General features: G+C 33.5%; 1 protein-coding gene across 1 annotated transcript in view; it reads right to left on the bottom strand.

The window, feature by feature from the left end:
* The window catches only part of LOC134696508 (uncharacterized), a 31,444-nt gene that overhangs the window by 1,180 nt on the left and 12,308 nt on the right, over positions 1–17,956 (bottom strand). Inside the window, exon 2 of the mRNA XM_063558343.1 lies at positions 1,172–1,393. Coding sequence (XP_063414413.1) covers positions 1,172–1,393 — 222 coding nt within the window. The remainder of the gene's footprint in view (positions 1–1,171; positions 1,394–17,956) is intronic.

Below are 17,956 nucleotides of genomic sequence, written 5' to 3'. Positions count from 1 at the left end.
GTAATTGTCAATGAGGCAATCATCCAATACATTATCCAAAACATAATAAATACTGATATTTATTGATAAAAAATAAGATGTGATGTAATTGTCAATGAGGCAATCATCCAAGACCCAAAGTCAACCGGGTATTTCGAATTAATACTGAAAAAAACTGGCCCAAGTATAGAATACGTTTAAGTAGTTCCGGCAATATTCGAAATATCCATACGCCAATACTTTAAATATGTTTAGGCACGCAACAATCTGAAGGCCTAGTTCCTGCAATAATCGAAATATTCATTCGCTGAAACATTAAATATGTTCTTGTGGGTCGGTGTTTTTGGGGGTTAACATAACAGCTGTTAATATGTCAATGTGGATAGGGACTAGCATGAGGTTGGATACTCAATTAAATAGTCAGCAAGTTTACAGGTCAGCAGGTCGACAGGTCAGCAGGTCAACAGGTTAGCAGGTCGATAGGTCAGCAGGTCGACAGGTCAGCAAGACGAAAGGTCAGCAGGACAACAGGTCAGAAGATGTTTCATGTTATCCATAGATTATAAGTCATTAAGTCAGGATGTTGTGTAGAGGGAAGGTTTGGTACTCAGTTAAATAGTCAGCAAGTCGACAGGTCAGCAGGTCGACAGGTCGACAGGTCAGCAGGTCTACAGGTCGATAGGTCAGCAGGTCGACATGTCAGCAGGACGACAGGTCGACATGTCACCTGTCGGCCTGTCGACCTGTCGACCTGTTCAACCTGTCGACCTGTCGACCTGCTGACCTGTCGACTTGCTGACTATTTAACTGAGTACCAAACCTTCCCTCTACACAACATCCTGACTTAATGTCGGCCTGTCGACCTGTCGACCTGTCGATCCCAACTTAAAATGGCGATTAAACATAACTAAAATCTTCAAATAATAAACCTGGAAAATAATTTAACTTGTATAAAAACCGATTTACTTCATTTGACTTAAATATAAGTCCGATGGTACTACAATTATGTAATTTGTATAAGAACCGATTTACTTCATTTGACTTAAATATAAGTCCAATGGTACTACAATCACGTATTCTATACTTGATCCAAAAAACTCTTGGACAGTTTTATATTTTTGTCAACAAATAAGCCTAAAGCAATAAATAAATTTGACAAAACTTAAATTTCATCTTGCGTGTCAGACATTACCTGAACCGAACGATTTCAATGACAATTTAACACTTCCGCGGAGAGTACCACATCTGTCAGTTTGATTATTTGGACATGGACCAAATATAACTTTTGATCCCTTTGTTGCCGACGTTGCACGCGGACACTCTGGGCTGCTTAATTTTTTGACATAATCTGGTATTAAATCTGCGATATTTTGTGGGCTTATGCTACCATCTACACATTGCAAACATTCTGTTCCTGAAAAAAAAAGAATTTTTAACCATTATATATACAGCCAGAAAATTATATGAAGTGATAAAACAATGGTCTTTTTTAATAGCAGTAAACTTGTTGTGACATAGTTTTTATATCATATGATCATATCGGTTCTTAAATATCATATGTTCATATATATAAACTTTTGAAAGGTTTGGAACGCATGGTAAAACTTATAACAAATAAAAGATATTTCATCAAATAAATGAATTACATTGAACTCTGAACTTTGAGTACGGCTCGCCATATTCATCGCCTTGTATCGGATCGTTAAAGAACTGATATAAAAGGAACATTCATACAATGTTTGTCTATGAACATGCATATATCTTTTTCTCTTATTTGATTTAAATGGCCGAGTGGTAATTGTCTGCTTTCAAAGTAATCTGTGTGATGTGGCTCTGCAGATATTATTTATATACATGTAGTGCTGTAGTTTTGACATTTTAATAAGTTATTTGTATAATCTTGTAGACGGAAAAAAATGAGAGAACAGAAGTAATATTAACACATATTAAGGGAGCTACCATTTAATTTTTATGGCAGGCGGTGCAAGGATGGAATTTGAAAAAAATAGGTAGGATTGGAGTTTTGATTAAAAAAAAGCAAAACAGGAGTTTTGATTAAAAAAAGAGGCAGGATGAGTCACGTTGTAAAAAAAAGACATGATGACTTTTTATGTAAAAAAAGTTAGGATAGTACATCCCCCCCTAAAAAAAGAAAGAAAGCAGACAGGACCGAATAGAGTAAAAAATAAAAAAAGCAGAACAGAGATTACCACTGAAAAAAAGTAGAACAAAATTTTTCATCCGTGCACCTAGATACATATCGATTATTTCCACAGGATGCATCATTATCATGCACACTCTTAAAATTGAAGCATTTACTTCTTGGTGTCGGTGAGTTCTGGGATGTTACCGACGTTTTGTTAAAATCATAATAAAGAATACATTTTGACATGGGGTCAATACAATATAAAGTTAAATGATTCTATAAACCCAATGGTTAGTTGATAAGGTTTACACATATGGTTATTCCTGGACTTCCTCGGACGTACCACAGTAAAACTTTTGCTTTAATATGGGGCGTCACATGGTTGTGTGGGATATATACATGTATACACTGCCACGCCCGGACGCGCTTTGGGGAGTTAAACACGATACATCGTGTAGGGATATTGATGTCCTTTCAGCTCTATATATATATATATATATATATATATATGATATGTACATGTTAAAATTTAATCGACGGCGAAATACTACATATGGCATATATGGAAGACAAAAGGATTTGCCGTACTACTATTTACATACAAAGCGAATAAATAGTATGGAAAGTGGATACAAAATTGAGACGGGTCTAGATCACTCATCTGCTGATATGGCACCTGCTGATTTTGCACCATTAACCTGTCAATTTTACCCCTACGTAGAACAACTAAAGTTGCTTCCCTTTGTACACTAACGGGTTTAAAATTAAAAATTAATGCCATGTTACTTTATTAATTAAGTTGAATAACAGCTAACATTAATTATGTAAGATTGCAGGAAAGTATGATTTAAAAATGGTTTGTAAAATTTGAATTCACTTTTAAAAGTTTTGACTTTTTTTAATAGAATATAAAATTTTATTTGAGAAACAATAGCTTGTATTAATCTTGCAACGATCAAAAACAAGTGAAATGAAATTATTTAAACTTAATTAAAGGAGGAAATTAACTTATATTTCTTTAAAATATATGACTGTTAGGTTTTATTTTTCCTTAAAATTTTATTGTTTGGACACCACTAAAAGAAGTTAACCACACAATTAATATAACTGTATATATGATTTTATAATGAATGCATGGAATGCAAAACGATTATTTGAGTAATTTACGAGATGTAAAAAGTGGAGAGGACAGCTATGTTTTTTTTTGGAAAAAAGTGTGTTTCCAGTTTTTGAAGAAAAAAATAATTTGTTTTTGATTCTGAGAAAAAGAAATGTTTGTTTTTACCCTCAGCTGCCACTATATGATCCTATATGTAATGCCAAAATTGAATCAAAAAAGTTGTTTTCGACTTGTCGCGAAAAATCAAATGGTTGCTGACCAAATACATACAATCATTATGCATTTTATTTACTAATATTTTTATAGAGGAACCTTAATATCACTAGTGTTTATTTGCTTTGACGTTGCGCACGATATTGGTGTCACTTTGGAAATATAGGTTAGAAGGCGGGTTATTCAAATTCAAGCCCTTATCCTATACAATAAATATCCATGTTATGCATATCATTTGAAAAGAAATAACCCACAGAAATCAATAACATAGATGATTTTGTGCTTTGTCTAATTTTAAGTGAACAGCTTTACTTATTTCGATGCCTATAACGTTATTTCCAGGGGGTGTCCCGCTGTTACAATTTTGTTTTATGTAAGTCTTTAAAATCCCAGTGCGGATTCATTAGTAAGTAGAATGGTTAAAAATTTTCAATTGTTTTGTATATATTTAACTTAAAACGAAGTAAGAGACATTTTTAACTGGAAGATCGTCAAAAGAGTTTAAATAAAAAAGAGAAAAAATGTCCCAATTAGCTGCTCAACCAGTTAAACTTTTTCTGTCTTCACTTTCATAAGATAAAACGGACGAAAATGGATTTTGATAATATCAAAAAAAATATACATGTCCCGCAGAACCTATCTGAAGTCATCATTATGTAACTGCGGTCTTAATTTAAAAACATCGTCATTTTTCCCCGTGTCCAATAAAATTTCCCGATGAACAAAATAACACAAAGAATAATTCAGAGGTTTTTAGTCAAGGATTTGTATAGCTATACAAATCCTTGTTTTAATAAAACGAAATGTTACCATATCTCATTTTTTAGCACCTGTTAACTGATATGAATGGTAAAAACATTTAATTTTCTTTAAAACGATATGATATGTATGTGTGTTTGAGTTGCAGGTAGAAAATCCGAAACAATCTAAGATGTCCAATGAAATGTCCCCGTAACCGTAATTTGACGTTTGCGTTATAATAACGTTTTTAAACTCTTTACCGTTCCTATGACCCGAATTCGGGTCATAAGCACTTTTTTTGCGTAAAATTTAGATTAAAACCTTAAGTTCTCTGTCATTTGACTATCAACAGATTTCACCAAGGGCTTAAATGAAACCTGTGAGTTTCAGCTACACATTAAAACGCCAGTTGTATATTTTGGGGTTGATCTTTATGGTAAAATAAAGCAATTAAACTATCGTCGTTTTTTAAAAAATCTGCTAAAATTTTGTAGAAAAAACTTTAGGATTGTGTAAATCTTGAATTATCGAAACATTGTGTTTGGTTTCTATAAACTGCAAAAATCGGTTCTTAATGGATTGTTTTCTTTCAGTTATGTTTTGAGCTTTATAAAATGAAAGTTCAATAAGTTTTCTTATGATTAGTTTCTACGAAAAACGGATACAAACAGTTAACATTGTCAATATGTCAGTAACTTTCAGCAACTATTTCTTAGAATTTGTGCCAATACCACTTAAAACGTGCATATTGTTGTTCCAGAGGCCAAATAGTATAAATAAAATGCATTTCTTACTACTTGTGTTACTTGGTTTTGACATTAAATCATAAGTACCCCCCCCCCCTTTTCCACCCTCTTCCCTATTCTCCCCGGGTTCACACACCATTCCACATTGTGTGTTGTTTTAAAAATGTAAAAAAATGCAGTTTTGACGTCTTTCTTAGTATCTTATTATAATCTAATATTTGTATGTTAATGGTCAACTTATAAATAAATATTATAAATAACATTGAAAATAAGTATGAATTTAATCGAAATCAACTGTCTGCCTCCGTAGCTGAGGGGATGCATCTAAGGCTAGTAATCAAGCGATCTGAGTTCGCATGCCGCAATGGTGAATGTACGGTTAAAAAAAAAAAAAACACAAATATTAAATAACTTGACTTGACTTTAATTTAATTCTAATTTCAAATTAAAAATGCTTTTTTCCTTGTGACAAAGTAAATTGTCTGTTTTTTGGCTACAGTCGTTTATAGAATAATAGAGACATACATATTAAGATAATCTATTACAAATCGGTAACTAAGGGATGCTGAGGCTGCCAGATTTTTGGTTTTCTGCCCTTTAAATGATTGTGGGGATAAAAGTGTGGATGCACTTCAGTTGCACAGTTGAGCTACGTTTTTTACCCCAAAAGCTCGAAAAAAGCAATTTTGACCCAAATCACCACATAGCATGTTTGGCTATAAAAAATGCTCTTTCTCACATAAATAGACCATCGAGGGTTCTTTTTCGTGGAGATGTTATTCCTAACATTGTATTTGAATGCTCTGTTGATACTATTTCCATAAATAAACTACATAAAAGTCCATTTTGAATCGAAATTTTACAATTTTCCGATTTTTTTGTTGTTGTCACGTGACATTGGACTGATTATCACGTGATCAAAAATGACAAAAAAAAATTACAAACCTATCATTAATAATACTGAAAAACGGTTTTCTATAAAAAGTCTTAGTTGATAAGTCTACTAACAGTAACAAGAAAGTTATGAATGATTGAAATTTGATCGTTCCTCTGCGGCAAAAATAGTGCAATTTTTGCCGAATGGTAAAGAGTTAAACTGTATACAAATTTTCTTGCATATTTGGCATAACATAATTTCATGAAATGGTCTGATCTATATAAAACAAAGTTCTCGTTTGATATGCATTAAAATACAGATCTGCATTAATTAATGCATATATAAGATCGAAATGTTTTACTCGGATATTTCAAAAAGACAATGCCCCGGAGGTATAACAAAGAGATAACTTACTAATGACCACACTCCTACTTTATAAATCAAGAAGCATTTGAATACTTATTGAAAGGGCGAAATTATCAAATTACAACAAACATATATAAACGTGTAATTGGGGAAAAGAGACAGCCTAGAAACAGGAAACGAAATATTTACAATTTTACTATCCATTATAGGAGACGTCTTCTGGCAGAGAGAACATTGCTTAATTTTTAAGAAATATAGAAGAAACTGATTGTTGAAGGCCATACAATGACCTATATAGTTGTTAATTTCTGTGTCATTTTGATCTCTTGCGGAGAAATGTCTCATTGGCAATCATACCACACCTTCTTTTTATATATCTAAATCATTTTACCAGACATCAAATTGTCATTTTGTGCTATTGTTGCAGACAATTCTTCATAAAAATTAAAAATTGTTCATGTATCTAAAATTTTGTTTTAATTCAATGGAATTTTGAATTTGCACCGGCTTGAAAAAAATAAAACCATATAAAGAAGCAACTTCGAACATCTTTTTATTTTAATCGGCATTTTCACGGTCAACGTTTGAAACTTTTCGTGGAACAAAGTCAAAATCGTCGTTTTATTAGGAACGTAACTTGCAACGCTGAGTGGCACCAATATTGTGCGTAACGTAAGTATCTTTTTTCTTGTGTTCCAAGATTTGCTTTATCAATTAGTAATTAATTCAATTATTCAACATATACTGACTCTCAGTTTCACTGTGATGTTGTCTCAATACGGGTGGATACAGTACGCTACGAGAGTCTCCCAATAGATAAAAAAAAATTGTTTCGTTTGTGACGATATAATTGAAACGGAGGAGCATGTATTGACTGAATGTCCGTTCCTTTTTAATCCGTCTCTCATATGGTCCGAGACCACCATTGTCGTCCCTTGATTTTCGTACCAATATAGTCCCTAGTGTTGACAGTGGGTTACTTGCCATTAATTTTTATACCCCTTCCAAATTTATTTTTCCAAGTTTAATGCCTCAAATTGCAAGTAGGGGGATAAAATTACACTGTAAAAATATTTGGGTCCAGAATTTTAAAGGAAAGTAGTGATTTGGTCCAGCTGAAAAAAGTTGAAAATGAGCACTTCGGAAGCTGTCAAAGGATTTCAAGACGCCCTAAACATAAAATTGTCCATATTTTGAGTTAGAGGCGATGAAGTTTTCTATAATTTTGATATAATTTGTCCCAAAAGTAGTACAACACACTGTAAAAGTTTCTTTGAGAAAGCGCAGGTGGGATTTTTTTAATTTTCATTTATGTTCTAAAAGAAATGCACTACGAATTAATTGTGTTCTCGGACCATATGGCATTAATAATTTTAATAGGTTTCCTTTTATAATGTGAATTATGTATACTGTATTATTCAGTGGCGGATTCAGGGGGGGGGGCGTAGAGGGCGTACGCCCCCCCTTTGCTCGGACTTTTTTTTTTTTTTTTTTTTTTGGAAAATTATTTATCAGACTAGACTTCGTGAACTTTGCCATTTCCCGAGTATTTAATTTTTATACGACAATTCTTTACTTATAAAGATATTTTTCGGTGGTATTAACTGATTGTCAAAGTCATGCGATTTGCTATGGTGGAGTTGACCAGTGCGTTGAAAAAACGGAACACGGTCATTTTGAAATTAAAATTACAGTAATAAACATTGCTTAGGCTGAGGATGTCATGACAATCAGGAAACCTTCAAAGCAACACAGGATTGAGAAAGAACGTACAGGATTGAGCAAGAACGTATTGACTTCTATTTCACTATTCCACCAAACAGAAAGTAATAGTAAATACTCTTTAGACTATTGCACTCTCAAGAAAAAGAAAGTTCCACAATATTATTTACCTACGAAAACATTTTTAACCCCAAATGCACCAGCTTATTTTATAAATAACAAAGTTGAATAATGAACCCCTGTCACCCCACCGCATTTTTGCGCTTGTTTCAATTCAGGAGCCTCTGGTCTTTGTTAGTCTTGTATTGTTTCTTGTGTACAATTTGGAAATTAGTATGGCGTTCATTATCACTGAACTATATTTGTTAAGGGACCCGCTGAAGGACGCCTCCAGGTGCGGAAATTTCTCGCTACATTGAACACCTGTTCGTGACCTTCTACTGTTGTTTTTCTGTGGTCGGGTTGTTGTCTCTTTCACACATTCCCCTTTTCCATTCTCAATTTTAAGTATATGCTCTAGAAAAATTTCAAGTCTCATGTACGAACCATTTGATTTGAGGAGACAGTCTTAGATATTTGAGAGAGAAAAATTGACTCTGATTCTTGCCTTAAACAAAAATTCTGAACCGTATCTGGATTGAAAACAATAGTCTTGTCCAGTTTTTTGCTATTAAAAACGAAAATTTCCAACAAAATTATTTAGCATGAAATGAACATGATGAAAAAAACGGGCGTAGTTTTTTTTTGTGCATGTTGTGGCCGGGGTGTCTGACTTGAATGTCTGTTTCGCCGGACTTATATATATTGAATACTTTGTAACCTGCCTACTGGGTGTGACCTTTATGTCTCCATTTGTCGACCATTATTCTAAATTCGTTGTCATTTCAGACACTTTCGTAATCTTTGGGGGATTTAGAACCCCTCACTTTGGTTCTCTAAGTTATGTTGGGTGAAACATATCAATCAAACATTTTGATAAAAACTGCTTGTTTGTCTTTTTTAACTCGTGTTGGTCGTATTGTAAATTTCATCAAATGTCCATGTCCATAAAAAATGTCCAACCTTACACTTTTAATACTGCAAGTATAAAATATACATGCCCCAAGCCAGGAACCGTTTAAATTGTGCATATTACACTTATTTTATGTTTTTTAGCCGAAAAAAGGTCCCAAATATTTTTCGCCTCGCTCCGCTCGGCAAAATTTAAAATCTTCGCCCCCCCTTTCCAAAATCCTGGATCCGCCCCTGTTATTGATGGTGAGACGTTAATAAATTATTATTGTATTGTATTGTATACCCCCACAACATTAGCAGAAGAAGTAAATTTAATTTACACTGATACAGTAATATTAAATTAATGGATGTTGTTTGTTTTACATTCAGCATCAAAACTCGAGCATCAAATATTTCATGCATGCTCATGGTGATATCAAATCAATAATCTTTAATACAACCAGAAGGTCTTTAACCGAAATCAAGAATTTGTATAGTAAGATATACAAATCCTTGCCGAAATCAATGTCGACAAACTTGAAATAACACTGGTAAATAAGGGTGTATTGGATAGAGAAATTGAAATTTAGCCTTGCAACAGCTCACCTCCAGACCCTGCCAGTAGAAGTTCCTCCAGGTGTTATTAACGCGCAGAGAGCCTGGCACTCTATCACATCACGAGACAAAGAATGCAAAATCTCCTTTCTGACTAGACGTGGCTGCGTATTTATTCATCAAAAGAACGCCCAACATTCTCAGGGACTTTATTGTCGGTTCAAAGACAAAAGTGATAATATTTCTGCATGTTCCTGAGTCACTTTTGGGGTTTAACGCAAATATCATAATTTTTCAAAATATTAAAAAGGGGTCTTACTGGACTTTGCTCTTATATCAGAATAAATTCAAATACAAATACTTCATTGGCAAAAACACAATTACATATCTCAGTACATTATAACAATGAATACAGCATAATTAAATATATTATAGTTTTAAAAGAAGTCAAATTCACATTTCTATATACCAGATATTTATGTAGATAAGAACTTGTCACTTTCGGGCCTTTCAAAGAATTTCCTACATGTATTAGGCTGATTTTCACTGCTACATATAGGAAGTATATTTAATATAATAGTTTTAAAGTTTATTCTGTTGTTATATTTTTTTATTACATTTCAGTAAAAAGTGATTTTCATCTTTTACCTCACCCGATTTACATACATGACAAACCCGTTCATCGGTGGGTAAACCGAAATGTCGCCCTTTTTCAATAGCAAGATTGTGTGCCCTCAATCTAATTTTACACAGAAATGACCTTTCTCATATATTACTTAGAATATCAACATAAGAACTACGCTGATTTGAATTATGAAATTATTGATAAAGTTTCAGTTTTGATGAATCATGATTTTTTTATGATTGATCCTGTGTGTACTGATCAAATACTCGTTGTTTAAGTAGCAGTCCAGCTAAGAATCATGCGTGATACATCCATAGTGAAGGATATCCATCTGCTATAGTTTAATTGATTCAACTTAAGGGAAAAATAAAATAAATGGCAATTTGACCACAAAAAATCAACATGTTGCTATGGAAACGGCTGTTCCTAGCAACAAGGTGTTTAATGGCCTTAAATACCCAAAATTTGTATATTTTTTCTAATTGGAAAAAGTGCAATACTGATGAACTGTAAAACAAGTATATACCAGATCCTTCAATCTATAATGTTCAACTTAAATAGGAAACATTTGAAAAGATGGATGCAAGAAGGGAAACTTGGTTACCATGACAACCAAATTAACAAATATTTTCAAGTTGGAAAATTGTCAAAAATTCGAAATTTTCAAACTCTATTATCTCCCTAGACTTGATTTTTTTGATCATTCTATTTCAGTTGACTCTTGTCTAAAACATATCAAACATAAAAATATGTAGCCTAGTACAGAATTTTCATAAAAATGTTGATCATGTCGTCACGTTTTTTACAATATTTATGCACTTTTTTCTCAAAAATTAAATATATAAATACGCTTTCTGTAGATAACCTTATTTCCTTTTTACTGCTAGTTTAATGTGAATAATGTTTTTAAACCATTTTAAAAGATAGTCTGTTGAATTCTGAAGCAAAAGCATATATAATTTTTGTAAATATGGACTTTTGAAGGTAAATACGATCCGGTTTTTTCAGAAGTTGATTTTCAGGTTCATGAAGACACTTAACTTAGTAAAATGGTACAAATTTATGCGGCTACACTTATTTAAAACAACCTTTTCTTAATAGATGAATTGAAAAAGAGCATGTCTTTACATCTTAAGAATCAATTGCCAGGGGGGTAGGGGGTGGGGGTGGGGGACTTCCCTGAAATAACTTAAATTCATCAGTACTTGGATGTGTCAGAAGCATCATTGTTTTTAATACAAAATGGAAAGATAACCAATTGTCATACAAGTGGCAGGTTAGCTTATGCTTGCTATATAGCTAGGTTTGACCCAACATTATATTTGAATGATATCTGTATCATGTAAAAAGAGAAGGGGCAGATCCTAAATCCCCCGCCCCCCAAAAAAGGGGGTCTAATTCAGAAAGCGGAATATATGTTGCATACCGGTAAGCGGTAACTGTATTATAGCATAGTCAATTTATGACTTTCTTTGAGATATTATTGTGTTTGGGAGACGTAATTGATGCCCCCACAGATGCAAAAGTATTATTCTAAAAATAAATTTAACATTTAACCCCTTATACCCTAAAAATGACAAAAGTTAAACTCCCGCTGGCATCTCCCAAAAGAATAAAAATCAAACCCTGACGACATTCACATCTTCAATATATGTACAAACAGATAGCAAAGTGAAAACTTTCTAGATTTCAAACTTTAGGAGGAGTTAAGCTGAATAACTATGTACCCATAAAGGGATGAACATGAGTAAAACAATATGCCCCCCCCCCCCCCACGTCCAGTTGCGGGGGCATACACATATTTATTTTCCATGGTATACGCCATCTACCCAACACAGCAGGATTATCTGTTTCTGATTGTTACTTTTTAGAACATCCAGTGGCAAATATTTTATGCGTGTTTCTGACAATTAATTTTAATGAAATATGAATGATAAAAAAAATGACATTCAGTCTTTTTTTAGACTGCAATGTGTGCAGGCTGACAAGTTGTAAGACTCCACAAGAAGAAAAGTACCTAGACCAAAGTATTTTTCTGACTCCTAGCAAACATAATTTAGTACTAATATTTGCTGCTACTTTAAAATTTTCAAATATTCTGTCTTGTACCAGCTGGAGATGGATGTAAGTAAGTACCCGACAAATCTCAAAATTATACACCTTCTAATACCTTTCGTCTCTAGAGGTGAGGTGTCTCATACCACAATGACATCTTCTTTTTATTTCATAACATATATTTCAACTCATAACACTTAAGATACTGACCAAATATACAATTCTGTTAAGTAGCGACGAAATTATTATTAGAGTAATCATGGTCATAAGGAAGACTAACAGAAGACGGATTTACAAACGTATGGACAACATTTAGAGCATCTTGCCATGGGTGTGATTTTTGAAAAATGCACAAAACATGAGGTGAATTTTGATGTTTAGACAGAAGTTTATTCATGCTGTTTGGGTCAGATTACAATGTAGCTTAATATTTGACACAGAAAGCTAAAAAAACATTACTTATTGTTTATGATCTGAAACTTCAAAACAATGTCGATACCTATATTTTAGCATTGCACACGCTTGTGTTTTTCCCTGACGTCTGTACACTAGATTCATTGGATGTTGGATGTGTACTGTAAGTGTACTGACTGATATATTTGTGTTGTTGAGTTGCTGTCTCCCTAGTGTATACTTCAGTTGTTAGGATTATCTCGTTTTCTTTTCTACATACCTTCTTCATGTTCTTGATACCTTGTAAAACTGATGAGTTATCAGTATTAATGTTGTTGGGAATTTAAACATTGTTAAAAGGGAGCCACATTTTTTTGTATTAAACCAAATACATGTACCACTAATCTATTCAAACCATTGCCTTTCTCAATTGGCTTTGTTGTTTCATAATAGATGTGCTTGTGTTGTTTGTTTTCTGTTTCATTGACTTATACATTACAATCCACATCTCCTTTCTTTCATATAGACTTGATTTTTTATTAGTTGTTAGTGGCTTTGAACAAGCTGTCATATAACTGCAAGTACTCTCAGATCTATTCATTGTGTCTGGATGTATAAGTACCCGACCACGTCTACTTGTATTTATGTCTATCTGATGAGTTAAGCCTTTTTCAACTGATTTTTATAGTTCGTTCTTATGTTGTACTGTTATACCACTGTCCCAGGTTAGGGGAGGGTTGGGAACCCGCTTACATGTTTAACCCCGCCACATTATTTATGTATGTGCCTGTCCCAAGTCAGGAGCCTGTAAATCAGTGGTTGTCGTTTGTTTATGTGTTACATATATATTTGTTTTTCATTCATTTTTTGTCGAGCCTGCGACTTTTGTCGCAGAAAGCTCGACATAGGGATAGTGATCCGGCGGCTACAGGGGTGGCGGCGGTGTTAGCTCTATTCTTAAAAGCTTTATATTTTTGAAAGTGGGAGACCTGGATGCTTCATTCTTTGTATATTGATGCCTCATGTTACGAAGTTTCCGTTAGTCACATGTTTGTGTCATTTTGGTCTTTTGTGGATAGTTGTCTCATTGGCAATCATACCACATCTTCTTTTTTATATTGAAATAACAAGTACATTATCTATAGCTAACAGCTGGTATTGTAATTGACTTTTCTAAAATCCCATTGCAATATACAAAAGTCATGTACAAAAGATTAATATTCAAAATAAGAGGAAATGAAAATATGTCTTCTCAAAAGATTTATTATTCATTTATAAAGTTAATATTTTGATATATTTCAAAACAATGTGAGCAAAAATCTTTAAACATTTAACATTATATATTTATATATATATATATCATATTCAAATATCAGACAAGTAAACTTTCAGCTTCATATTTTTTTTGTAATATTTATTTGGTGTATATAAGAAAATATTCCTGTTCTGTGTTCTTAAGCTTCGTTCAATCAATCCCTCAATGTTCTGTGTACTGTAAAATGTACATCATTTATATATTGATAAAGACAAGCAAGAAATTTCTCCAACAAATCACTTCTTCCTTTAAAATACTTGGTGAACATTGTTTAATAGACAACCTCCCCCCAGCTAGGTTTAAACATCCTAGATTGTTTAAAATAGAATAAATTTCTTTGTGCATGCATTGAGTTCTTTTAAGCTCACCTGGCCCGAAGGACCAAATGAGCTTATGCCATCACTTGGCGTCCGTCGTCGTCCGTTGTCCGTCGTCTGTCGTCGTCGTCGTCGTCGTCGTTGTCGTCGTCTGTCGTCGTTGTCGTCGTCTGTCGTCGTAAACTATTTCAAAAATCTTCTCCTCTGAAACTACAAGGCCAAATACTTCCAAACTTTAACTGAATGTTCCTTAGGGTATCTAGTGTATAGATTGTATCCGAAGTTTTGATCTATCAACAAACATGGTCGCCATTGCTAAAAATGGAACATAGGGGTCAAATGCAGTTTTTGGCTTATATCTCAAAAACGAAAGCATTTAGAGCAAATCTGACATAGTAAAAAATGTTCATTAGGTCAAGATCTACCAGCCCTGAAATTTTCAGATGAATCAAACAACCCATTGTTGGGTTGCTGCCACTTAATTGGTAATTTTAAGGAAATTTTGCAGTTTTTTGTCATTATCTTTAATATTATTATAGATAAAGATAAACTGTAAACAGCAAAAATAATCAGCAAAGTAAGATCTACAAATAAGTTAATATGACCAAAATTGTCAATTTAAGGGTTTATTGTCCTTTAACGACAATATCATATTTGCTAACTTTAAAAAATCTTCTCCTCTAAAACTACTCAACCAAAATCAACCAAACTTCAACTGAATGATCAGTAGGGTGTATAAAATAAAGTTTGTGTTTTATTTTCTATTTCGTTAGAATACATGGCCGTCATGACTAAAAATAGATCACAGGGTAAAATGCAGTTTTTGGTTTATATCTCAAAAACTCCAGCATTTAGAGCAAATAAGACAAGAAGTTAAGGTATTTATTAGGTCAAGGTCTACCTGTCCTGAAATTTTCAGCCGAATTGGGTAACTGGTTTTTCAGGTATAATGCCCCTGAATTGATGATTTTAAAGAAATTTTGCAGATGTTTTTTATTATCTTGAATATTATTATAGATACAGATAAACTGTTAATTGCAAAAAATTTAAGCAAAGTAAGATCTACAAATAAGTCAATTTGACCAAAATTGTCAATTGACCCCTTAAGGAGTTATTGCCCTTTAAAGACTTTTTTCACAATTTGTTCATCATGTTGACTTACTTTAAAAAATCTTCTCCTTTGAAACTACTGTATCAATTTCAGCTAAACTTAGGCTAAATGAGTTTCAGAGTATCTAGTATAAATTTTATATTGTATTTCCTTGTATGTCAAGAAACATGGCTCCTATGGCTAAAATAGAACATAGGAGAAAATGATTTTTTTTTGCTGTTGAAGAAAATAGGACAATTCAAAGAACATTTAAATAAATTGAAAAGCCAAAATAATCATTGATGAGAGATTTAACCAAAAAAATTAAGGTGAACGATTCAGGCTCTTGAGAGCCTCTTGTTTTCAGTTGCCAGAAAATTTTAGATACAAGTGTGTTTTCATACCTAAACATTTGTTAAAAAAACTTTAATATATAAAATGAGATTATTTTTTTTACCACAACGGTAGCCTGCAAAGTTTGGCTCTGCAATAAAGCAGCATTACTTGCTTTGCAATGAACACCCAGAATATCTTTTATGATTTCATGTGGATTTTTTCCAAAATGGAATTGTCTCCCGAATACAAAAACACCACAAATCTCACTACAATATAGCAATATCGGACTTACTAATGAATCAAATAATTTTTCTAAAAGTTTACAAGGATTATCCAATCCAATTGTTTTCTTAATCTTACAAAATGCTTTCCTAGCTTTTTTCCATTAGTAAGGATACCGCTAAATTTAAGTAGACTCTAACACTTTAACATTATACCCAAGTAACACTATTAAATTGGGATAAAAGATGACACCATGATGTAGATGTGGTTAAATATGTTTTGCACTAGACATGATGAATATTTTGTAAAATTATACTCAATTCTTTCGGTATTTTTTTGTGAAAGATGAACCATATATATATAAATATATATAAAGTTTTCTTTCGGCCCTTTCTTTACTTATAACATCATCGGCTGATATGACCCCTTCCTATAGACACCATAGAAAGTGAATCTATTGATCCTTTCTTTACTTATAACATCACCTGCTGATATGACCCCTCCCTATAGACACCATAGAAAGTGAATCTATTGATCCTTTCTTTACTTATAACATCACCTGCTGATATGACCCCTCGATATAGACACCATAGAAAGTGTCTCTATTGATCCTTTCTTCACTTATAACATCACCTGCTGATATGACCCCTCCCTATAGGAACCATAGAAAGTGTCTCTATTGATCCTTTTTTTACTTATAAAATCACCTGCTGATATGACCCCTCCCTATAGGCACCATAGAAAGTGTCTCTATTGATCCTTTCTTTACTTATGACATTACCTGCTGATATGACCCTCGATATATACAGCTTAGAAAGTGTCTCTATTGATCCTTTCTTTACTTATGACATCACCTGCTGATATGACCCCTCCCTAAAGGCACCATATAAAGTGTCTCTATTGATCCTTTCTTTACTTATAACATCACCTTCTGATATGACCCCTCCCTAAAGGCACCATAGAAAGTGTCTCTATTGATCCTTTCTTTACTTATAACATCACCTGCTGATATGACCCCTTCCTATAGACACCATAGAAAGTGTCTCTATTGATCCTTTCTTTACCTATAACATCACCTGCTGATATGACCCTCGATATAGACACCATAGAAAGTGTCTCTATTGATCCTTTCTTCACTTATAACATCACCTGCTGATATGACCCCTCCCTATAGGAACCATAGAAAGTGTCTCTATTGATCCGTTCTTTACCTATAACATCACCTGCTGATATGACCCCTCCCTAAAGGCACCATAGAAAGTGTCTCTATTGATCCTTTCTTTACTTATAACATCACCTGCTGATATGAACCCTTCCTAAAGACACAATAGAAAGTGTCTTTATTGATCCTTTCTTTACTTATAAAATCACCTGCTGATATGACCCCTCCCTATAGGCACCATAGAAAGTGTTTCTATTGATCCTTTCTTTACTCATTAAATCACCTGCTGATATGACCCCTCCCTATAGGCACCATAGAAAGTGTCTCTATTGATCCTTTCTTTACTTATAACATCACCTGCTGATATGACCCCTCCCTATAGGCACCATCGAAAGTGAATCTATTGATCCTTTCTTTACTTATACCATCACCTGCTGATATGACCCCTTCCTATAGACACCATAGAAAGTGTCTTTATTGATCCTTTCTTTACTGATAACATCGCCTGCTGATACGACCCTCGATAAAAACATCATATAAAGTGTCTCTATTGATCCTTTCTTTACTTATGACATTTCCTGCTGATATGACCCCTCGATATAGACACCATAGAAAGTGTCTCTATTGATCCTTTCTTTACTTATAACATCACCTGCTGATATGACCCCTTCCTATAGACACCATAGAAAGTGTATCTATTGATCCTTTCTTTACTTATAACATCACCTGCTGATATGACCCCTCGATATAGACACCATAGAAAGTGTCTCTATTGATCCTTTCTTTACTTATGACATCACCTGCTGATATGACCCTTTCCTATAGACACCATAGAAAGTGTCTCTATTGATCCTTTCTTCACTTATAACATCACCTGCTGATATGACCCCTCCCTATAGGAACCATAGAAAGTGTCTCTATTGATCCTTGCTTTACTAATAAAATCACCTGCTGATATGACCCCTCCCTATAGGCACCATAGA

The sequence above is a fragment of the Mytilus trossulus genome, chromosome 14, assembly GCF_036588685.1.
Source record: "Mytilus trossulus isolate FHL-02 chromosome 14, PNRI_Mtr1.1.1.hap1, whole genome shotgun sequence".
Taxonomy (NCBI): domain Eukaryota; kingdom Metazoa; phylum Mollusca; class Bivalvia; order Mytilida; family Mytilidae; genus Mytilus; species Mytilus trossulus.
Note: the sequence above shows the minus strand (reverse complement) of the source record. Positions and strands in the feature narration are given on the sequence as shown.